Genomic DNA, 25,213 nt, shown 5'->3' on the forward strand with positions numbered 1-25,213 from the left:
GCAGCTCAGGCGTTGTTTTCCCTCCCCCTGCCTGGATGATGAGGTGAGGTACCGCACCGGGCTGAGGACGCAGCCAGCAGCCGCAGCATCGTCGGCGGAGGCGGAGGCGGACATGCGGACGGCGATGACGGCGACCGGCGGCGGCCACCAGGCTCACCTGCAGTGAACCGGCGAGGATGGCGGGGGGCCGGAGGGGACTTGTGGCCCCCCAGAACACTTTTTTGGAGAATATTGTCAGGCGGTCGAACGGTAAGATGACCGTCGCGTTGTGTCCCACTGGAGCTGGCAGGTGTGGCGCGTCGGCACGTGAGCGTTAATTAAGGCCAATTAACCGCTTTGAAGCGGCTCATTAGTTAAAAAAGTTGGTGTTCGAATGACGACGCGAGAAAAATCGGGAGATTTTGAAAAACAAACAAACCCGAAGAGCGTTGACTTATTTCAATTAGCACGAAGAGACTGCAGCTTTCTAAAAAAAACAAAAATCCAGCTGACTTGTGATTACGTAAGATCTCCTGGAGGATTGATTAGGGAATTTTATGGACCAGAAATAAATCGCCTGCAAAATATAATTGAGGCGCCGAGAAAGGTCCGGAAAGAGTGAGAAGGTCATGGTTGGTTTTAAATGTCTAAATGCATTTTACATTTTCCTGCATAATTACACGAGAGAGTCTCTCACGTCCCACATGGAGATAATAGTGCATATAAAGTGTGGCTGGTCAAACATACTGTAGCTCCTCAAGGTGCGATACATGCACCTCGTGGTGATGATCATCCACTCTCAGGTACGGGAGGGAAGGGATTCATATGGAGGAAGTGGGGGTAATCATTTTGCAATGTGGTCTGCTGAAAATGATAGAAAGCGCCCACTCTACATAGAACCTGATGCTGTGGTTGAAAATTGTAATTTCCCCAAAACACATTTGAAGATACTCAACACTCTGATGTCATATGGCGGCTAAAGCGGATAGTGAATATTTCAAATTCGTTACGTTTTATGTGTCGGGTAAACAACTAAGAATGGTGCCGTTCGAAACCCCGTCCCACTAACTGTTGGAGTGATGCATTCTGTTCAAACTACCTTTTATTTGTCGTCAGTGAAAAGTCAAGATGAGGGCTGAACAGGATCCTGACATCAAATTATCATTAAAAATGCTAATAAGTACATGATAAACTCTCTCACAATTGCAATAAAGTGCACACGATGACACAGCAAAGTGATACCAATATTTAATACCGAAGTATTGATACTGTATCGTAAGAAATGCTCATACGATTTTGAAATACTCTATATTTTCCGGGCTATAGAGCGCACCGGTGTTTAAGCCGCACCCACTTAAATTTGAGAAGAAATACATACTTTTACATATATTAGCCGCACCGGACTATAAGCCGCAGATATATACCGGTATTAAAGATTTTGTAAATGTTTATTTACATACCTTAATTGTTTCTAAACAGTGGCTGAACACGGCAGTAAAACGGCTGTTCAAACAAAACAGAAGTCATCGCCATGGACCCACTCGCTGCGGAAGCGAGCTCTCCTATTCTAATAAACAAACTTAATAACTCCACAATGACGTTTTGATAAATTAACGAAACTGAAACAATACAAAAAGAATGCCATTGTAAGTTAATAATAGTACCACAGACACTTGTAATCGTGTTAGCATATTTGCTAAAGCTAACAATCCTAGCTTGATTACATAGCACATACAAATATGCATGAAAACACTCCTACAAACATCACACACGGGACGGTTTAGTAAGTATGAATTGTTTTAGTTATATTGTAAAACTTACAAAAGTTGCTAGGAGTGATGAAGGAATCCTTTAAGGAGCAACGCTATGGACGGTTACACTTCCGATTCAAGGCACAAAACAGGAAGTACATTTTCAACCCGCAGCATCTGCAGTGAGCAAACCCGTTCAAAAGATGGCACCATATAGCACAAACAATAACACACCTTCTCAGTGTCTGTTGGTGTTATATGAACACTATTTGTAGAATACAAATCATTATGGCCGTAGGCGAAGAAAAATCCATAAATTAGCCGCACCATTTTATAAGCCGAAACGTTGAAAAAAAGTAGCGGCTTATAGTCCGGAAAATACGGTAGTTGTACTTTGTCTCAACCCTAGCATATAAAAATATGATAAAATAAACACTGAAATAACAAATTTCTCACTAAAGGCGTGAGGAAAAGGATCAGATCTTAGATGCATCGTTATCTGGACGTGGCCGATTCTGAATCGATCGGACAAATATCCAAATATTCATTATTTAAGTATGTTGAAAAAAAAATATATATATAGACAGTTCCAAAAATCGGAACTAGCGCAGAAAAACGAGAGGCAGAGACGAGAAGCCATGCTTGAATTTGACGTAGTAAACATAAAAAAATATCTCCGCTCTCGCTTTCTCGTTAAAGATGTCAAATAAAAAGATGAAAGTAAAGATGCACCAATAAACTATCCGTAGCTCCTGAATCATACTGATAAACAAACTGTGTCGTGCTCAAAGACTCTCGCCCCTATTTCTCACACCATAATACCATTAAAATGTAGTAAAGAGACAGCGTTAGCTGATCCCTGCATGTTTGTGTACATTTAACGCTTTAAACTCTTAAATCGGACTTTAACTGTGTAGTGAAACATGTTTTCATTGGCCATTACCTATTTTAATCCTGGCTGTAATCCATCCTTAATCGCTGTTATTGGTTCCCGGCAAATTAATTCCCACAAATGAGGAATTATTCATTATAAGTGGAATCTTTTCATAGCTAGAGCATGAAAAACCCTGTTTATGACCTTCAAAATACTTTATTTTTTCAAACATTAGGAGAGGTACACACCCACATAGTCCCTTGTTTATTCCAATGTAGTAATGCTGCCTGAGGCTCAGCCAATCAGTGACTGTTATACTGAACAGTGCGATCTGATTACCTTGGTATCCTGTAGTAGCCAATATTACTGTTGTTTTCATATTTTTAGTGCATTTAGCCATTTTTATGCTTAAAATGCTTAATTTAGACCAACAATTCATAATATATGCTGCAAATAGTGTTTATTTCAAATGTTTTTTTAAATATTGCTATAGTTTAGACTTTTTTTTTTAAAATAAATGACGATATTGTATTGGAAATGCTATTTTTTCTTTGAATTGAGTACTTTTGCTTTGTGTTCTGAAAAAAACAAAAAAAAACGTACGTAAACTTTAAAGTGCAATGGGGCAAGTACGCAGGTATTTATTATTTATCAAACAAATCGACGATTGTGACGGTATCGATATTTGATGCTAGTGTATCGATAGTATAATTCGCAAGAAATACCATTGTGATGTGTTTTTTTGTATTCTTTTCTTTGCCTCGACCCCATTAAGCAGATAAAACCATATTAAGTAGAAAGAATATAAACAAATTTAACTTTTAAGATCATTTGTATGTTTAAACACTTTAAATTGTTTATGTGCAGTAACACATGTTCTCATTGGCTCTTACATCATTTTTGATACTAAAGCAGGGTGCCCAAAATTTTGCCACTTAGGGCCCCATACAGATAAATCAAATTTAGGTAGTTTTCACCTTCAAAACCAGTACAGTATATCGATTTTTTTCGAAGAACTAGAACATTTTGGTAGACATTTCTTGTGAATGCTAAGGAGCCAAAGCCAAACTTAAATGGTAACAGTTGAATTGATTTACGTGGACCCCGACTTAAACAAGTTGAAAAAACTTATTCGGGTGTTACCATTTAGTGGTCAACTGTACGGAATATGTACTGTACTGTACAATCTACTAATAAAAGTTTCTATCAATCAATCAATCAATCAAAGTTAGCACTCTGGCCAGATAGTGTCAAGTAACAACAAATATGAGCAAAATGAGCTAAAAACCTAGCATGCTAACAGTACTATGCTAACATGTTAACAATATTGTGCTTACAGTTAGCATGACTGAAATATCAAACTATATAACACAGCTAAATTAGCAAAAAAAAAATTTTTTAGCATGCTAAAATGTTAAATGTAACATGCATCAAGTACCAAAATATATTACTCTGAGGTGTGGACCTGAAAAATGTGTTAAAAATGCTATTCTGCTAATGTTTCATGCATCAAATACCAACTAATGACTGAGGTACAGTATATACCTGCAAAATTAGCTAAAAAAAAAAAAAAGCGTCAAGTAGCAAAATATTTGATGCTGAATAAAATTTGCTATATAAATAAACATTGATTGATTGATTGATACTCTGAGGTGTGTACCTGAAATAAAAAAAAAAAAGCCAACATTAGCACGCATCACGTACCAATGAGCGGAACATTCAAAATGTCCAACTGAATTTGTGGCATTTTGTGAAGTTCAGACGGTATTTTCACATACTTTGTGGCTTGTAAATACAATTTGATATGATATATGACTGAGGTGTATACTTAGAAAAATGAGCTAAAACAACCCAAACATGCTAACAGGTATTATTCGTCAACTAAGAGAATATTTGACGCTGAGGTGTACACTTACAAAATTAGCAAGCTAACAGGTTTTATTCGTCAAGTAACATAATGTTAGTCGCTGAGCTGCAAAATTAGCAAAAAAAAAGCTAGCGTGCTAATATTAGAATGCTAACGACTAGAAAAATTAGGTACGGGCCGCACTTTGGACAACCATGCACTACTGTGCGAAGGTTAACATGAAAAAATTGTATCATAAAAAACGTTGTCAATGCTGTTTAGATGCTCGATACGGCATACCAGTGCGATACAGAGCGATACCGCCCCGCCTCTCGCTGTGGCGCCCATCATGTTGACGTATGTGCAGCATGCGGTCCAGATGTGATGACAATCACTTTCACAGGCAGCCGCGTATTTTTGGACACAGGTGTCACAAATCTTTTGTATTATGGGATGCGACGTGAGATGACAGCGGCGACGACGACGACAGCGAGTTTAAAAAGGAGGCTCAAAACAAGCTTTTCTTCATGGAGGTTTGGTCAGTGGACAACCAGGGCCTACTTTCCACTAACCAGGGAGCAGTTGTAAGCCAACACATCCTTCCAGAAGGAGGCTTTCCTCGGACAGCTGTGAAATCAGGATCCCCAAAATTCAGAAAAGAGGCTGAAAATCCAGCCTTTTAAGACAAAAGCGTATGCTTTTCCTGCGACCGCACAAGGTCGCAGGATTAGCCGGCAGTAAATCTGCACGCGTGTGGAGCCAAGACCGTAATCTGAAAGAGTGCTGGATGGATGTTCAAAAGAATGTGTCTTTCATTGTTTGCACATTATTTTCACCTCTTTTGTCATTTCATGTCCATGTCCAGCAATGCACCATACGACAGCCAGTTGCGCTGTTGATGAACTTTGAAACACATTCAAAATAAGTCAGTAGTAGTAGTTTAAAACTAGAAAATTCCTGCGTAAATTTTGATGGACCTGCTATCAGTGCCCTGGACCTCTGGCCGGGGGTTGCCGGAAGCCGCGTGCTTCAAAATCCAGTGTCAAAATCTGTGTACAAAAAGAGCTACAGAGCGAGCCTAAAACATTAGCATGTATATTATAAATGCTAACATTTATCATGTGTGCTAACGGCGGGATGCTAACAGTTAGCATGTCTCACATTTCAAGTAACACAGCTGTAAGGTGTATGGCTGCGGGAATAGAGAATAAAAGTGTGAGATTAGATGAAAAAGTTAGCATGCTTAAGTTAGCTTGCTAACAGTTAACAGCTGTCACATACCAAGTTATATGACTCTAGCCAAAACCAAACATTGGACGAAAAAACTTTAAAGTTAAAGTAGACAAGCGTGTGAAAAAAAATTAGACGTTAAGCATCGAGCTACGTGAAAGTGTGGCTGAGCTACAAGAGGAGGTAATCTCGCAGTTTGGAGCGTTCTGCTGGAAATATCCGCCATTATTACCGTTGCGTACCTATTCAATGGGCCCATAATTAGTTTTCAGAATAGCGTCGCCATGGTAACATGAACTGTTCCCAATTTAGAGTACCCCCATCGGTGCGAACGAGACCTTTCCGACGGTATAACATATGTGGGGGTTCGTTGGTCGGTTCGTCACGTATTAAGCGTAAGAGAAATGTGCAGAACTATAATAAAATTTGAAGTATGAGCAATAATAATATGCATTGCAAGCGCCCAATCACATGTGAATAGGGGCTTGCATTGCAGCAGGCCCATAATAAAGTACAGTAGTTCTTTGGGATACTAGTTTACAGGGTTTCTGCAGGTGTCAGCAAATCTAATTTAATGCTTTTTAATGCAACTTGTCGGATTGTTATCATACAGTATATAGTATATGTAAGAGTTTGATAACAATAATGTTGAAAAGTTGACATTATTTGACCAAACTAAGCACTTATGTAATCACAATGTATAATAAAGATGCAAGTAACCCTTTCAAACGCAATAAACATATTTTTCATTACTGTATATTTAGGCTGCAAAGGCCCTATTGGGATTGCTTCTTTTTTAATTTTTCTCCCACTTCTATCACATTTTTGAGGGAATTAACATGCACGAAAACTCACCGGTTTTTGCAAGTGCATCCGGAAAAGGATATTTTCGGGGTCCCAAACACAAAATGTCAAAAATGACTCTTTAGCGCCCCCTTGAAAAGTATTTTAAAAAAGCCACCAGTTACCCATATCTTCACAAAAATGGCTGGAGACGTCTATCATGACAAGACGCACGCAAAAGTCTCAAGAAGCCATGTTTGAAAACAAGCAGGGAGTCGACCTTCTTGATTTCCGTCTGCCTTTTTTAGGGCCAAAAACAGTAGTTGTACTTTAACGAACTCCTCCAAGGGCTTTGGCGAAGGAATTTTGCCTTGGGCATGGCGGCAAACTTTGATCTGATGGTTTGCCGAACATTTGTATCTCGGGTCCACAAATTTAGATCGTAATTATAATTGATTAAAAGGACGAAGACGACACCTTGAAGTTCTACATGGGTCAGTACCTATTCGTACCCCTTGGTAACGGGCGGGAAAACAACTGCTCCTCGCCATCAACCATCAAACTGTCATTACTTCACTTTAAATGATCATATCTCCTTCCAGACTGATGTAAGGCTCTAAGGTCGGAAACTGATCATGACTTGACGTTGATATTGACATTATGATCGCCCCCTTTTGGTGGAAAACTATAACAGTGGTAACTTCCTTCCACATGCTCGTCTTCCTGAATTTCTTGATGGTGTGTCGGGGCATTGGGAATGACGTGCATGCGTCATGCCTTCCAGCTGACTTGCCTGAACCCCGGGGGCCCGTTCAACGCTGCTTGCCGCTTTAATTTCCATTGTAATTGGAAGGTGAATAAATTAATTATTTTGAACAGGGAAACAAACGTAAAAATAAAATGGACTGTATTTGTCGGCAAAAAATTGCACTTCCATAAATAATAAACATCTTGAAGTGCAGTTTTTTTCCCCCAATTGGAAAAACTGGGTCGGGTGGTTTGTTTTGTTGTCTTTTTTGTTGCCAAATGCAACTGTATGAAGTTTTTCAATGCCCGTGGATATTGTATTTAATGCAGTTTAATGCCATTTAAGGCCTTAACTTTTGCAAAATCCATTTAAAGTACCAGTAGAGTGGAAAAACAAGTTGAATTTATATGCTTAATTGTGTTTTATTGTATCCATTAAACCGTATCCAACTGTATTTACAATCCGCAAAGTTTGTGAAAATACCCTTTAAACATCACAAAATGCCACAAATTCTTAAATCTTTTAAATATTCCATTGTGAATATATTGGGCTATTTCCGTAGATTCTACGTCACTGTAGTAACGCTTCTGCACTCTGACCATATTGTCAGATCAGTCACACTGGACATACGCAAATATTGGAAAGAAATGTGCTGTTTATCATTCAGAATCTTTATGTTAGGATTGTGACTTTATTATGCATTCCAAATCGCAAATAAATAGCTAACAATTAAGTCAACAGATCAAGGGTCCTCTATTGCGCTCATTATACTCTCTAAAAAACATACGGAAACCGTCAACAAAACTCTACTTACATGTCGTGACCTGAAAATTAACCAAATATGAGTGATATTTTTATTATAAGGGCCAAATCAGACTATTTTAGCGGCGCGATTATAGAAGTGAGCTAATGCTAGCCTACGCTGCTATTGTTGACACTGAGCAGACTTCTGCTTCGTCTCAAACTTGTTAAAAGTAAATTCTAGATTATAATTCATGCATCTCTCACCTGGTAATAGACAAATGTGGCCATAGACCGACAAGACTGGTTGACTTGGTGAAAAAGACCCAAAAAGACGCTAGTTGCGGCAGCTTTTTTTTAACTCTTCGTGACGATTGTGATTGATTCTTCATCTAAACGGGATTATGTGAGCATCAAGTCAGTGGGCGATAGTGGAAATATTACAGTAAGTGTTTGTTTTATTATGGTTAGTTTGTATGTTTAGCACCTAACAATGCTGCGGATGCTACAGTGTTTCAATAAAGCCGCATTCGTTTAGCACTCGGCTTCTAAAACCCATTGCACATCCTCTTTGTGTTCGGGCTCAAAAATATAAACTTCTGCATCATAATTTTTCCCAAAGTAATCGTTGTTGGCTCTCACAAAGTCTGCTTGATTAACATTGTTGTTGATGGGGAAGGGATCTGCGGTTCGTAATGCTACATCACGCGACCATGTGACTGGCTTGCAGATTAACTCTCAAAATGGCTCGGGAATCTCCGTGAGAATGATACCGTTTTGATTATATGTATTTAACTGCAAACTTTAGATGTCTTTTGGTGTCACAAATCAGATGCATATAATTATAGCGTTGATTGAGAGGCAACTTGTTTTTCCACTCTACTGGTACTTTTATTGCTTTTTAATGAAACCTGCAGCTCGTACCTTGAAAAAATGTGTATTGCGAAACAGCGTCGCCCATTGAAATACATTTAAATCAATTTAATCGATGCATGCCCCACCCAAAAAAGCACAATTTTAACATGTAGCATGCTTTTTAAAAAGAAAACAAACTTTCAGATAATAAATATTGGATCGATAACAATACAATAAAAAAAAGAAAAACGCAAACAAAACTACAAGAGATTCATGACGTATTGTAATAATAATGTACAACATTTACCTTGTAGAGGGGACTTCCACAGTACAGCCTTCCAGTGGCTTCTCTGTCAGCAGCTTGTCCATATTTTCATGGATAAATGTCCACTTGCATGCTAAAATGCTATCTGTAACGTGTGTCGAGTACCAAAATATATTACTGTGAGGTGTGTACCTGAAAAATGTGTTTAAAATGCTAGCCTGCTAACGTTAGCATGCATTAAGTATGACTCATACAAAATTAGCTAAAAAAGACAGACATACTAACAGGTACCATTTGTCAAGGAACAAAATATTTGATGCCATGGTGTATACCTGCAAAATTAGCAAAAAAACACACCTGTGCTCGAAGGTTAGCTAGTCGCAGCAAGTAAAACTTGTTGGAGGTGACTTGAAGACATTATTTACAAATTACTTAATTCCACTTTTACAATTGGGACTATTGTGACTAATTGAGTCTTTAGTGTGAGCACCATTTTTGTTGTCATTGTTGTTGTTGTCGTTCCATCTTTTCTTTTCACCGTCACACATTGAAACAGATGTTTTGTCATATTAATCTATTAACTCTTCTTTTTCTTTTCACAAATTTCAGTTTGGACACTGTCACATAGGCAGACAGGTACTATGCAGTTGAATTTGGCGTGCTTCTTTCTTATGTTTTCTTTACACTACACCCCCTTTCCGCCTCCCCGATCATTCAAATGTTCTCTACCAAATGTTGATTTACAAAACACTATCAATGGGAAGTTTATGACACGACACATACATAAGAATTATTGTAAGCCATTTGGACAAGAGGTACATTATTGTAAAATAACACGTTGGCACGGAACATTTGCATTTTATTGTGTTTTTTTTGTTATCATGGGTTTAGATCAGACCTGGGCAAAATAAGGCCCGCTTTTTCAAGCTTTTAAATCCGACGTTTCCAAATTAGTTTTTTTTTTTTTTTTTTAACCTTCAACATCAAAAATCTGCAGTACTGTTTTCGAATGATCGTAAATCTTGAACTACGGAAAGTGTTCCAATAGTAATCTGCGCTTTTGAGTGATATATGGGTTGTTTGGGTAATCATAAGGATGACGTCACAGCAGCTCTCAGGGTAAAGGAGGGGCAAAGCAGAGTGGGCGGGGTTTGTTGACGTAGCAACCAGCGCCAGATTCCAGTATACGGGGCCAGTAAGTTATTTATTTATTTATTTATTATTATTTTTTAAACTTTTATTTATGAATTTCAACATTTACAAACATTTGACAAATAATAATCAAAGTAAGTAAAAAAAACAGTACAAAAACAGTACAAAATAGCGCCAGGGGGTTGTAAATTCAAAGTAACTAAAATAGAATGCAAAATATATAGATATATATAACAAACAAAGTGCAAATCCATAGGATCACTCAATGTCAGTAAATAACTTAAATTTGGAACACAGCATCATCGTTTTCACAGCTTTTTGCTTGTTAGAGGTAGAGTGTGTTTTAATGTAGAGTTCTAAATATTTTTTAAAGGCACAAAAAACATGTCGGGTATTGAGAAACTTACATTTATGAAAATAAAAGTTAGCCAATAGCATAATGAGTTTGCAAAGGTAAAATTCATTTTCAAATTTTTTTTCATACAGTGTAAATCCAAATAGCACATCTTTAAAACAAAGCAGCAATTTGTCATGAATATTGTCCAGGATGAAGTGACAGATGCCCTGCCATTATTGAAAAAATTAATGACATTGTAGAAAAAGTTGTATTGACACTTAAAAAGGGGTTTGGCATTGTAATATGACAAAAATAAATAAGTGCACTTTTAGTGGCTATTTTCTATCCCTTTTTTTTACAGTTCTTGTTTTTTGTGTGTCACCGGTTCAACTTTTTGTAATTGTGCTTTTTAGAGTAGTTTAAATAACATACTTTTTCACTTTTACTTGAGTATTTTTGTGCTACATTTACTGCGTTACATTGAGTTTTATTCCAATCGTTACATTTTTCATATTACAATTATTTATCAGCTATTTGTATTAATTAATGTGTCAACGAGCTTTCTTTCTGTCACATGACTCTGTTCCGCCAATCCAATGTAAGCATTAGTGACGTTTGACTTCATCCCACCAATCAAAGGCAGTGAGGAATAACTAGGGGTGTGCGATACCACTGATTTTTTTCCCCGATCTGATACTGAGTAAAATTCAGGCCAGTATCAGCGATACCGATTCGACATCAATATTTCGTGCAAACGTATTTAATGTGTCTGCTAAAATTAAAACATCTGTGTATTTTAAATAACAGTATAAGGTTATTTATAGAGATGTCCGATAATATCGGCCTGCCAATAAATGCTTTAAAATGTAATATCGGAAATTATCGGTATTGTTTTTTAAGTTATCGGTATCGTTTTTTTTTTTTGTTTTTTTTTTTTTAATTAAGTCAACATAAAAAACACAAGATACACTTACAATTAGTACACTAACCCAAAAAACCTCCCTCCCCCATTTACACTCATTCACACAAAAGGGTTGTTTCTTTCTGTTATTAATATTCTGCTTCCTACATTATATATCAATATATAACAATACAGTCTGCAAGGGATACAGTCCGTAAGCACACATGATTGTGCGTGCTGCTGCTCCATTAATAGTACTAACCTTTAACAGTTAATTTTACACATTTTAATTAATTACTAGTTTTTATGTAACTGTTTTTATATTGTTTTACTTTCTTTTGTATTCAAGAAAATGTTTTTAATTTATTTATCTTATTTTATTTGATTTTTTTTTTTAAAAAAGGTCCTTATCTTCACCATACCTGGCTGTCCAAATTAGGCACAATAATGTGTTAATTCCACGACTGTATACATCGGTATCGGTTGATATCGGTATCGGTTGATATCGGTATCAGTAATTAAGAGTTGGACAATATCGGAATATCGGATATCGGCAAAAAGCCATTATCAGACATCCCTAGTTATTTATTATTATAATTTATTATTATCACATATTATTATTATTATTATATATTTATTATATAGTATTTTTATATTATTTGTTTATATTATATTTATTATTACATATGTATTATTATTTGTATTATTTATTATTCTTATTATATACTCTATTTCAAACTCTGAAGTATATCGCGGTAGTGGCGTGAATAACAATATAGTCAAGCTAAACAGAAAGAACAGAGGACAAAAATCATACAAAGTACATGAAAATGTGCCATAACAAAAGGAAATAAGTAACAAAATAAAAGCATTAAAATAAACAAATTAATAAGAACTACTGCTAGAATAAAAAGTCACAATTTAGTTAACGTAAAAATACTGAACTAATTTGAGTTGCATTTTTACACGGTATACATGTTAACGCAATACGCATGATCTCAAATAACTAAAGTATCAAAAGTATTGATATTTTCATTTGAGGATCGATATTAGCGCAGAAAGATCTGGTATCGGCGTTATCGATATTTCAGTATCGATCCGCACATCACTAATAACAAGCCGGTGGTGAGGGACTGTTTACGGCAAAAAAACACAAAGTAAAATCTGAACTAGGTCAGTATGTTTAAAGTATTATGATAAAAAAATAAAAGCCTACTTGTTCAACAAATGTCAGAATGTTCCAAAAGAAGACACTTTAATTACGTAACATGACGCTAGTACGTCCCGGCTGGTAAGCAGAAACCTCCTTACACAGTTGACTAATATAGCGATCTTTTTGTATGTTTCTGGTGCTCATAATAACCACAAGTGTTATTTGAACACATTAAAACATTACCAACAACATCAAATAGCAGCGGAAATGTGTACTTATCTGTTACATCCAAATCTTTAAAGTTACTAGAGCTAGCTGATTAGCATGTATCGTTCTCTTCTTCTACTGTATATACATCCTAACATAGCTAAACAAGCTAAAGTGACCACAGTCGCCCCCTAGTGTAGAAGAGGTGCACTGAGCATGGAAACTAGGATGTTCACATGTAGCTGTGAAAACAGAAGTTGACAAATTAGACTAATTTAGTGCATATAAATGTACTTACTGTAAAAAGTGACATGGCGTCAGACAAGGCCGCAAACATCTTCAATGATTACTTTCAAACTAGTAAAAAGAACATTTATATCACGTGGTGTGCATTTATAAACATGCTGCAGTAAATTGTATATGAGTTTATGTTTTACGCACACGCACGAACTACACACACCAACTACAATTGTAATCCAAGAACCATTAAAGAATAGCAATACTAAATAAATCCGAAGTTACTCCCAATTTACCCCATACTTAAGTATTTTTATTTATTTTTATGACTACTTTTTACTTTTACTTGAGTCATATCATTCTAAAGTAACAGTACTCTTACTTTAGTACAATTTTTGGGAACTCTACCCACCTCTGAATTTTGTGAATCGATTTTTTTATATCACCTGATGCTGACAAAATAATTTTGAGCAAAATGTGTGTGTTTAGAAAATTACGTTTGTTGAAATGCAGTGTGTAAAAATTCAGTGTAAAAAAACCAACAACAACCTCATTGGCTAGTTCTGAGACAGGATCGATTGCTTCAGTCTTAATAGACCAAAAGTGAGTCTTAAGTATTGAAACAACAAATATTTTTGCACTGATTTTTTTTTTTTACACTGAATTTTAGTACATGGAATGTTTACATACACCATTTTAAGGAATGTTTGCAATAGAAACACAACAAAAACAAAATTATAGTCGATATTTCAGAACAATTCCCACCAATAGAGTAATATTTGTGCATATTTAAATTATTCTGATCCACATCTTATCTCATAACTGCTACAAGTAATTGTTTCTTTGATTTAAAACAAATAATTAACGGCTCCTCAAGAGCCTCCTTCAAAGACCCATAAATCCCACCCCTTCTCAAAACGTGCACTCTTAAGTAAAAAAAAAAAAGAGGAAGTGAATCTAAAAAAAAAAAAAAAAAAATTAAAACCTGCAACACGCACAAAAACTAACAATAAAAAAATATAAAGATTGGCATTAAAAACATGTCATGAAACACAAAAAATAATCTTCAAAATATTGTTTTTTTAACGTTTGTATTAATATTTTTAATTGAGCATGTTGCAATGTTTCAGTGTCAATACAATTGTTTCTACAATAACATTTTTTATATACCAAAACTTACAGACACGCGAGCAAAGTTCTGCAGAAAAGTACCTCAGAATGAGGTGGTCTGGGAAGTAAAAGGGGAGCGACGACGTTCATGTGCTCTTAAAATTCCGTGGCTAATATTGTAAATACCACATTCTTTATTTTCATGTCATCGCATTCAGTAAAAAAAAAGAAGGTACAATTCCTTCCCGTTTTTTGAGGCGGTCCTTTTTTTTTTGGCCTTCTGTCGGAAATTGTTGTGTGAGTTTTTCAATTAGTGTTCCTGAAAGGAGAGACCCATTTTTATTTTATACACACGCACATGTCAGCCCTCGGGTGCATTTTTTTCTATCAATGTGGCCCCCCGAGTCATAATTTCCCAGGTCTGGTTTAGATTGATGTGATGAAAAAAGTATGTTTCGTGTTCATATGTGGTATGAATTTAAGTGTTTCCCCCTGTCACCCTTTCACCCTTTCACCCCCTCCCTGTGTGCACAGAAGGATCCGTTTGAATTTTCTTAAATCAAATGCATTGTTTTTTTTGTTTGTTTACATTTGATTACACATTAGCACTTAGTTACGCCACACTTGCACCGAATCTGGTACCTTTTTTCTCGCGTAAAATCCAACGGTGCCATGTTTCTGAACCTGGGTTGCGCGAGCGTGACGTCACGGCCCGGTTCCTCACTTGGTGATCACTCCAGCAGCACTGAGAGCTGATTCAGCGAAACTACTTCTAGGCAATGTTGCAATTTTCAATGCCAACAAAGTAGGGCTGGGCGGTATACGGGTATTACAGTTAATACTGATATATTTTAGAAATATATATATATATATATCTATCTATCTATCTATCTATCTATCTATCTATCTATCTATCTATCTATCTATCTATCTATCTATCTATCTATCTATCTATCTATCTATCTATCTATCTATCTATCTATCTATCTATCTATCTATCTATATATATATATATATATATATATATATATTAGGGCTGGGAATCTTTGGGTGTCCCACGATTCGATTCAAAATAGATTTTTTTTTCAATTCAAAACGATTCTCGATTCAAAAACGTTTTTTTGTTGTTGTTTTTTTTTTAAACAATACACAACAATACCATAATAATGCAATACAATTTAATTTTGGAGTTCTGAACTTGTAATTTCTTGCAGTGTTTATTAAGTGGTAATATGTCACATTTGTCCCAATGAACTTTATACCCTGATAAACAGCCATATTCAGTGATGACATTATTGATATAAAGAAGACAGGAGTTAACATGTGACAGGTAAAAAAGTTATGTCGTCACAATACATCGGTAGCTTATTATACTGAGAGCCAATATTTATACCATGAATATTATTTTCACTTCTTATTTTTGCAGCTTAGGGTTCAATAACCAAATTAAATAATAATCCAGATGCAGGACATCCCTGTTTTACTCCTCTTTTGAACAAAAAAGGTTCTGAAATATGATTATTGGTTTTGACTGATGCCATGGGCCTTGTATAAAGCATCTTAATCCATTGTATAAAATTATCTCCAAATCCAAATTTACGTAATGTGCAAAACATAAATGAGCAGTTTATGCGGTGGAATGTCTTCTCCGCATCAACACTACATACTGCTGTGGGATAAGGGAGACTTGTAGCATAGTAAATAACATTCAACAATTTCCTTGTATTGTCTGAAGATTGTCGACCTTCCATGAAGCCAGTTTGGTCAGTATGAATTAATTTTCCTATTACATTTGATAATCGTGTGGGTAAGATTTTTGCCAAGATTGAAAAGGATTCTCCATTCATGGAATACATAGATTTCAGCAGGATCTACCCCAGTCTGCTGACATGCAAGCAGAGTAGTAGATTTTTGTAAAAAGCTTTTATAATTGTAAAGGACAATGTTTTATCAACTGTTTGCAATGATGTACATTTGTTTTAACTATTAAATGAACCAAAAATATGACTTATTTTATCTTTGTGAAAATATTGGACACAGTGTGTTGTCAAGCTTATGAGATGTGATGCAAGTGTAAGCCACTGTGACACTATTGTTCATTTATTTTAATGTCTAATGATAATGTCAATGAGGGATTGCATTGTTATGGTATTGCTGTGTATTGTTTTGTTGGATTGATTAATAAAAAAAAATAAAAATGAAAAAATTAATTAAAAAAAAAAAAATTGATTTTTTTAAAAATGAGAATCGATTCTGAATCGCACGTCAGAATCGCGATTCGAATTGAATCGATTTTTCCCCCCCACCCCTAATATATATATATATATATATATATATATATATATATATATATAAATGTATATATATATTTTAAAGGCACACACACATGCACTCTGCTCTCATTTAATTCTCTCATCTGCATCTGACATATTAAAAACATTTTTTAAAGTAGCACATTAATTACTTTCCCTAGTAATCATTTACATTTTTTAAAGAGTATTTATTTAGTCAATAAATTAAATTACCTTTTGGTTTTTTAATTGATTTTTAAACACATAATTGAAACAAGTTGTCAAACATTCATCAAATATGCTGTTTTTTCCCCAAAAAGTAAAATGAAGAAAATACAAATAAATAAATAAATAATAAACAATAATAATAAATAAAATAATAAACCGCAGACAGCTGCATTCCTGAATGGCATGATTAATAACTTTTGAAAAGTAACTTTCAGTAATGTGCTGTTGAGTTTCAACTAAATACTATGCACGGTTCGTTTAAAATTCCGTTATATATCATGATTCAGCCTAAAAATACCGGGATATCCGTTTTGGTCCGCCCAGCCCTACAACAAAGAAAGTGACTCAAAAAAAACGCTCAAACATCGGTTGAGTAAGGCTCCACTTTTCCCAAAATGCGCTAGCCTGATGCTAATACACAATGGCTTTGCTATTGACATGCTACTGATTAGCATTAGCGATTTTACATTGCGCGTTCCAATCAAACAACAAACAGTGTGTATTAAGTCCAATATTTACAGTGTTAACACTTTTTAGGGCGCAACAAAAGACTTGATTCGGCAAAAACTGAACTGCAACTGTAATTGCAACTTTTTGTCGTACTTGCAAATGAGACTCAGAAATGTGACGATAAAACAAGGTATAACTGGACAGCAGTTATTATAAACAGCTCCTTATTAAATGCTGCAATAAAACAGTGAGATTTTACTATAAAAACAATTATTTATTAACACACACCTAAAACTACTGAAAATTGGTACCAGTGTTGATTCCCAGGTTTAGGGAATTGGTGCCGTATCGCACCCATCCCTTACTTGCAACTTTTGCACCCCCAACAATGTCAATTCAGGCTTTTTAGTCCCGAAAAACATTCATAAATTACCATCCTTAAGCTTTGCATATGCGCACACACTTATTTTATTTTTTTGACCCACTCAATTCAATAAATTGCCAGTTTTATTGATATCATTCCCAAAAGCCAGACGGTGTGATGAGAAAAGCTGTCCTTTCATTTCACGTCATTTAGAGGCTGTAAGTAATGACACTGAGAACACTACGGGAATATTAATTCAGGAAATGGCAGACAGGTTTTAGAGTAAAAAAAAAAGAAAAGAAGAAGACAAAGACACAGCAAAATAGTCCACTAAAGTAGCACACGTGGCAACACTTGACTGTTTGAGACTATTAGCATATTGGCTATGACTAAGTGTAGCTCCCAGGTGCTGCTAACCTTTTTAATATGCACAACACGCCGCCATGAAAACGATATACTTTTTTTTTTATGACCTTTGCAGCTAATGACGGCCGCTATTGATGTTTGCAGACAAATGAGCGTTTGTCCGTAAAAAAAACCCACGGCAACACAATAAAGGAGGGATTTGTGAGTGTGTGTCAGCGGTGTGTGTAATGAAGCTGCACGGACGCTAATGAACATTGATCAGGTGTGTACAGGAACGACCGCAGGGCAAACGTGCCGTAAAAAGGGTACATTACGGCGTGCCGAGTTCAAGGCAAGGTGTTCTTAGCGAGCGTAGTTAAGTTGTGTCAAAGGAAACCTCCTTGGTGCTTTTTTGGGGCCCAAAGATCAACTTTTTACTTGTCTTTTTCTTCTTCTTCTCCCTTTTTAATTTCCCCCAATATTTGTTTTTGATTCCAATCAAACGCAAAGCTCCTCTCTGTTTACTTTGTTTTGTGAGGCTTTTGTTCAAAGCTTTGTTTTCAGGAGATGCTGTTAACCTCTCCAGAGTTTGTCGTTCTGCTCCCCCGTCAGACACCAACTTCGTCCTGGGGAACGCCCAGATCGTGGACTGGCCCATCGTCTACAGCAACGATGGCTTCTGCAAGCTGTCGGGCTACCACAGGGCTGAGGTGATGCAGAAGAGCAGCACCTGCAGGTAGGACACGGCACTGCAAGCTCCATATTGAATGAACCATGTGCTTTCATTGGTAGGTCAACACGGCAATTACTGTACGCAGTCATTGGTCTGTTGTTGTTTTTTTAGCTTTGTGTTGCAGTCATTGGTCTGTTGTTGTTTTTTTAGGTTAGTGTTGTTGCAGTACTTGGTAGGTCTACATGGCAATTACTGTATGCAGTCATTGGTCTGTTGTTGTTTTTTTAGGTTAGTGTTGTTGCAGTCATTGGTAGGTCTACATGGCAATTACTGTACGCAGTCATCGGTCTGTTGTTTTTTTAAGTTAGTGTTGTTGCAGTCATTGGTAGGTCTACATGGCAATTACTGTACGCAGTCATCGGTCTGTTGTTTTTTAAGTTAGTGTTGTTGCAGTCATTGGTAGGTCCACATGGCAATTACTGTATGCAGTCATTGGTCTGTTGTTGTTTTTTTAGGTTAGTGCTGTTGCAGTCATTGGTAAATCTACATTTTCGCAGGTTACCCTGCTCTTCAGGAAAGTGTACATGTGTGTGTGTATATATATATATATATATATATATATATATATATATATATATATATATATATATATATATATATATATATATATATATATATATATATGTGTGTATGTGTGTGTGTATATATATATATATGTATATGTGTGTACATATTATTTTTATAATTTGTATATATGAATATAAATAAATAAATTAGACTCCTTCCTTGTTTACTTCCATGACAACCTACCAAAGTTTTTTAATCAATCAGAAATATCGAGCATCTAAAATGTGCCAAACGTGGATAAGTGTGTAGAGAGTGTTTTCCATTTATCTCATCATCCCTTGTAATAGATTTAAATGGGTGTAATTTTGATTTTTTTTTTAATGCTGATTGGACGTTTTTTATAATAAATATAAAATGTTTGCGCCGGTAGAATTTTTTTTTCTGCACCTTAACTCGGGAAGGTTTTTTGGATTGGGTCATATTAATGTATTCTGTGCATGATGTGGAATTAATAGTCACTGACTTGAGTTGCTTTCGTCGGCCACCAGATGGCGACAGAAAGGCCGCGTTCAGGAGTCAAGTTGCTTATTGGATTTGTGCCGTCTCGCAGGCCAAATTGACGATGTTGGCGGCCGTAGTTTGGACTGGCCTGCTCTAAGCAATGAGTCCATCTTTAGCTGTAAAAGAAAGAAAGAAGTTTCTGTCATTGTAGATGCACTGCACCACTGCTGATAAAATGCCCATAAAAGGTGGTAGATGTCCCCGGCGTGTTTGAAAACATAGCAAAACGCCACATAACGTGAATGTGCAGTAAATGAGTGTTTCCATGGTGAAAGCTTCATAGTCCACGCAAAATCCTCATTTAAATAAGGCGGTCTGCACCACTTTTCAATTGCACGTGCAGTCTTAGTAAATCGCACGCAACACACTCACTGATAGTACACGGTATTTAATAGATTGCACAGGCTGTTTACCGCGTGGTGTTTGGATTTGAGTAAATCAGGCCCTTACTATGCAATATGAAATCGCCTCCCGCCTTCCGTAAGTGACTTCAGCAGGCTGATGCAGGCCCCGCCCACATTTTAGAGCTAAACGCCGGCGTTCCAAAATGTGCTGAAACTCGTTAGAAAACAAGCCTTTTTGGGGCATCATTTTAGGTCCAAAAGTATGACATAAGTTCCAGTGTTGTCAGTATTACTGGGCCCTTTAATTTATTACCTTGCAGTATTGTGAGGAAAATCACTTTGTTTTACAAAATATGGCACAGCCTCTCAATAGGACAGAAAAAGGGAATATTGTTATGTGAAATACGGTGAGGGGGTTTAAGGTATTTTTTCTCCACACAAACTAAAAATAAACCTAAAATAAATGAACACACACACACACACACAGTGTTTAGTGTTGGTATTGGCAAGTGTTGTGAAGCTTATGCTTCAGGACCAGAGGGTGTAAATCAGCAGTGCTGGCTGTGACAAAACAGCACCGATGACAACACAAGAAATCTCACACCATTTGCAAATCTGGCAGAGCAGACGCGACTGTTTTGATGTGATCCTATTAAATCACAGCTTTACTGGCACGCTCGTCAAAAGCAACACAACACACGTCCTGAGAAGCCACTGTCGTTTCCAACGATACTATTGTTGGTGTGTGGCACCGCAGCGCACAAAACCGCCACTTAAATTTAGCGCCACACCAAACTCCCCGAGCAGTCTCCGTTTAGGGAGGGGAAAGGAGCAGACGGATTCAAGGTCTCCAGGGGACGAGTGCACAATGAACCCCCTCATGCTACGTCACCAGCCTGGGGGCGGTAGACTTCCACTGTGCGCCCTGCATCTTTCATCAGCAGGTTACGTGCGCCTCATTGCTGCACTTTGATTTTACAAAGGCAAATCTTTACATTGAGCATGTGGCGCTTCTTTCTTCACATCCACCGGCTAATCCATTAGTTCAGCTGCAGACACTAAGAACTTGTCCTTTGGCTGGAAATTAATACGTTTGATTGATTTCCCTTCTAGAGACTGAGAGATAAAGATTCCTCTGCTCACGCTTTTGTCATACTGCTTATAATTACATGCCTTAAAGAGTTAGAGAACTGTTTAATAATAATTGACCTACCTATGACTGCAATGACCATGACTAACAATCTGACCGATGCATGCATTTAGTGATTGACATGTTGACCTACTAATGACTGCAGCATGTGTATAGTGATTGACACGTAGACCTACCCATGACTTTATCCTGTGAATAATGATTGACATGTAGACCTCCCAAGCAACGTTCCCTCTAAGGTGCGCGCCTGCGCAATTGCGCACTGCTCAAGCGTCCTCTACGCACAGCAAATATATGCCGCGCACCAAATCAAATCACATCTGAATTCTAAACAAAATAAACACATTTATTCTGTGTAATTTTGCAATGCAACTCTGAGTGACAGTGACAACAAGCGGCCCTAACGGTGTTCGTCAACACCGTTCAATTGAACACCGTTCAATTATTGTAACGTCTATCGAGATGCTTCGAGGACAGGAATTATATCCATCACTTTATTGAGCAAAACTGTTTATATTCGGACATAACCACACCAAAAACATGAGTAAAAAACTTCTATCTCGAAAAACTAGTCATTTTCTGCCGTACAAACCAGGCCAAAACCAACTTGTCATCTGTCACCAACACGCATACCACTAAGCCACTGGTGCGTTTATGGCCACACAAAAAGTCGGACAACTCAAACACCACACAAAGTTATACTTTGACTCCTCAGTCATACGTGTGCTTATTCTACTGTCATTTATTATTAATGTTAATTTATTTATATTAATCATGAAATGCTGTTACTAGAGAATGTTACAGGAATGCACACACTTACATTTCATTGTGCAACATGAGGATGTTTAAGGGGAACTAAATGTAATCTCTGAAAGGGGTACAAATGATTTCCAAAGCAGGACCCCCACCCAGACATATTGTCATACTTGCCATCCCTCCCGTTTTTAGCGGGAGAATCCCGGTATTCAGCGCCTCTCCCGACAACCTCCCGGCAGAGATTTTCTCCCGACAAACTCCCGGTATTCAGCCGGAGCTGGAGGCCACGCCCCCTCCAGCTCAATGCGGACCTGAGACTGAGTGGGGACAGCCTGTTCTCACGCAATAGAAACAGCTTGCCTAACGAATTCAAACAAATGGAAACAAGAATTTCAGTTCATCCAGGACAGTTCGAAAGGGAAGGTGTATGTTGCCTGTAAATATGTAGAACAGACTTCTCCATTGAACACGGTGGCCGAAATGATATACTCATTCATGAACGGAGAAGTTAAACAGGACAATACTGCCATCTAATGGTTAGCCACCGGATCACTGAAATTCAAGTATTTCTTTTATGTAAATAAAATAAATAAATATATATATATATAGCTAGAATTCACTGAAAGTCAAGTATTTCATACATATATATATATATATATATATATATATATATATATATATATATATATATATATATATATATATATATATATATATATATATATATATATATATATATATATGTATATATAGCTAGAATTCACTGAAAGTCAAGTATTTCATATATATATATATATATATATATATATATATATATATATATATATATATATATATATATATGTATGTATATATATATATATGTATGTATGTATGTATATATATATATATATATATATATATATATATATATATATATATATATGTATATATATATATATATATATATATATATATATATATGTATGTATATATATATATATATATATATATATATATATATATATATATATATATATATGTATGTGTATATATATATATATATATATATATATATATATATATATATATATATATATATATATATATATATATATATATATATATATATATATGTATGTATGTATGTATGTATGTATGTATGAAATACTCGAGTTGGTGAATTCTAGCTGTAAATAACCACGCCCCCACCCCCAACCACGCCCCCCCCAACCCCGACCAAAATGGACGGGAAAAAGTGCTCCAAGGTGTAATAAAGTTCAAAACAAAAGGTATAATCCAATGAATAACTTTACTGGGAGATTTGAGCAGGGTACAAACACATGAAGAACACTTCTACGACCCACCGGAAACATAGCAACCAGGCTAGCAACGCACCTCCTTTACGGCAGCTGTCGCAACGTTCTTAATGCAACCGCAGCACATACATATATATACAACACTGCAGCACATACATATATATACAACACTGCAGCACATACATATATATACAACATATCTCCCTTTTTCAACTTTTGGTTTTCTTTCCTTGTAAACAAAACAAAATCACACTGTATATGTGTTGTCTGTCTAATTATAAATAATGCAGACGAGGCGTGTTGGCTGAGTTCTTGACGTTTACTTTCACAGCGTGGCAACATGCAACACTTTTCGGGGTGACCGCGCATGCTCGTCACTCCCGTTGCATGATGGGTAGTGTAGTTGTTATATTCCCTAGCTCATAACATCTTTCCCCTATAAAGAAATAATGTTAACTCAATAAAGTGTATTTCTTTTTTTAGCTTTAACTTTTCATTTATTAGCATTGTAACCACATTTGCAAACAACTTTTCTCTTCATAGAATTTTCTTTCAATAAAGAAATAAAGTGCAAAAATGTCAAAGCATCATAACAAACAGTTATGTTCCAATAGCAGCAGAAGTGCACTTTTTGGAGAGCTGTATTATTTTCAGTTTTGTGCCCAAGGGACTGATTTTATTTAACACTATATTATTATTTATACACCTATAGTGATCACAGAGACAGCTTGTTTTTGTGTTACCTTATATATTTGTTTTTCTGAAAAATCCCACTTAATATACTTTGGGTAACAACAGTCAATATTTATTTATTTTATTTTTTTAGGGGGGCAACAGTCAATATTTATTTATTTTTTAGATTAAATTGTTTTCTTTTTTAATAAAATGAGCTTTTGTTAAACCAAATAGTGTGTGTTTTTTTCCATATACAACAACCCATCTGGACTCCATAAGAGAATCCATAAGGAATCGGTTCGATAAGAGGATTCGATAATAGACTCGAACTCGATAATTTCTTATCAAACATCATCCCTACCTACCCATGACTGCAATGACCACGACTAAAAATCTGACCAATGCATGCATATAGTGATTGACATGTAGACCTACCAATGACTGGCTTGTTAATGAAATGTGGACCTACCAATGACTGCAGCAAGCATAGTGATTGACGTGTAGACCTACCAATAACTGCAGAAAGCGTATAGTGATTGACATGTAGACCTACCAATAACTGCAGCAAGCGTATAGTGATTGACATGTAGACCTACCAATAACTGCAGCAAGCGTATAGTGATTGACATGTAGACCTACCCATGACTGTATCATGTGTATAATGATTGACATGTAGACCTCCCAATGACTGCAGCATGTATATGGTGATTGACACATAGGCCTACCCATGACAGTAATGACCACAACTAAAAATCTGACCAATGCATGCACATAGTGATTGACATGTAGACCTCCAATGCCTGTAGCTTGTTTTTAGTTATTGAAATGTAGACCTACCAATGACTGCAGCATGTGTATAATGATTTACATGTAGACCTCCAAATGACTGCAGCATGTGTATAGTGATTGCCAAGTAGACCTACCCATGACTTTATCCTGTGAATAATGATTGACATGTAGACTTCCCAATGACTGCAGCATGTGTACAGTGATTGACACGTAGACTTACCCATGACTGCAATGACCACAACTAAAAATCTGACCAATGCATGCATATAGTGATTGACATGTAGACCTACCAATGACTGTGGCTTGTTAATGAAATGTGGACCTACCAATGACTGCAGCAAGCGTAGTGATTGACATGTAGGCCTACCAATAACTGCAGCAAGCGTATAGTGATTGACATGTAGACCTATCAATAATTGCAGAAAGTGTATAGTGATTGACATGTAGACCTACCCATGACTGTATCGTGTGTATAATGATTGACATGTAGACCTCCCAATGACTGCAGCATGTATATAGTGATTGACACATAGGCCTACCCATGACAGCAATG

General features: G+C 36.3%; 1 protein-coding gene across 4 annotated transcripts in view; it reads left to right on the forward strand.

The window, feature by feature from the left end:
* The window catches only part of kcnh1a (potassium voltage-gated channel, subfamily H (eag-related), member 1a), a 119,286-nt gene continuing 94,073 nt past the window's right edge, over positions 1 to 25,213 (forward strand). The window contains exons 1-3 of one of the 4 annotated variants that reach the window (XM_062059568.1): positions 1 to 249; positions 9,682 to 9,708; positions 18,460 to 18,583. In XM_062059568.1, coding sequence (XP_061915552.1) covers positions 177 to 249; positions 9,682 to 9,708; positions 18,460 to 18,583 — 224 coding nt within the window. In that variant the 5' untranslated portion in view covers positions 1 to 176. The remainder of the gene's footprint in view (positions 250 to 9,681; positions 9,709 to 18,459; positions 18,584 to 25,213) is intronic. The other 3 variants (XM_062059569.1, XM_062059570.1, XM_062059571.1) reach the window with 3 other exon arrangements.

Source organism: Entelurus aequoreus, linkage group LG09, assembly GCF_033978785.1.
Source record: "Entelurus aequoreus isolate RoL-2023_Sb linkage group LG09, RoL_Eaeq_v1.1, whole genome shotgun sequence".
Lineage (NCBI taxonomy): Eukaryota > Metazoa > Chordata > Actinopteri > Syngnathiformes > Syngnathidae > Entelurus > Entelurus aequoreus.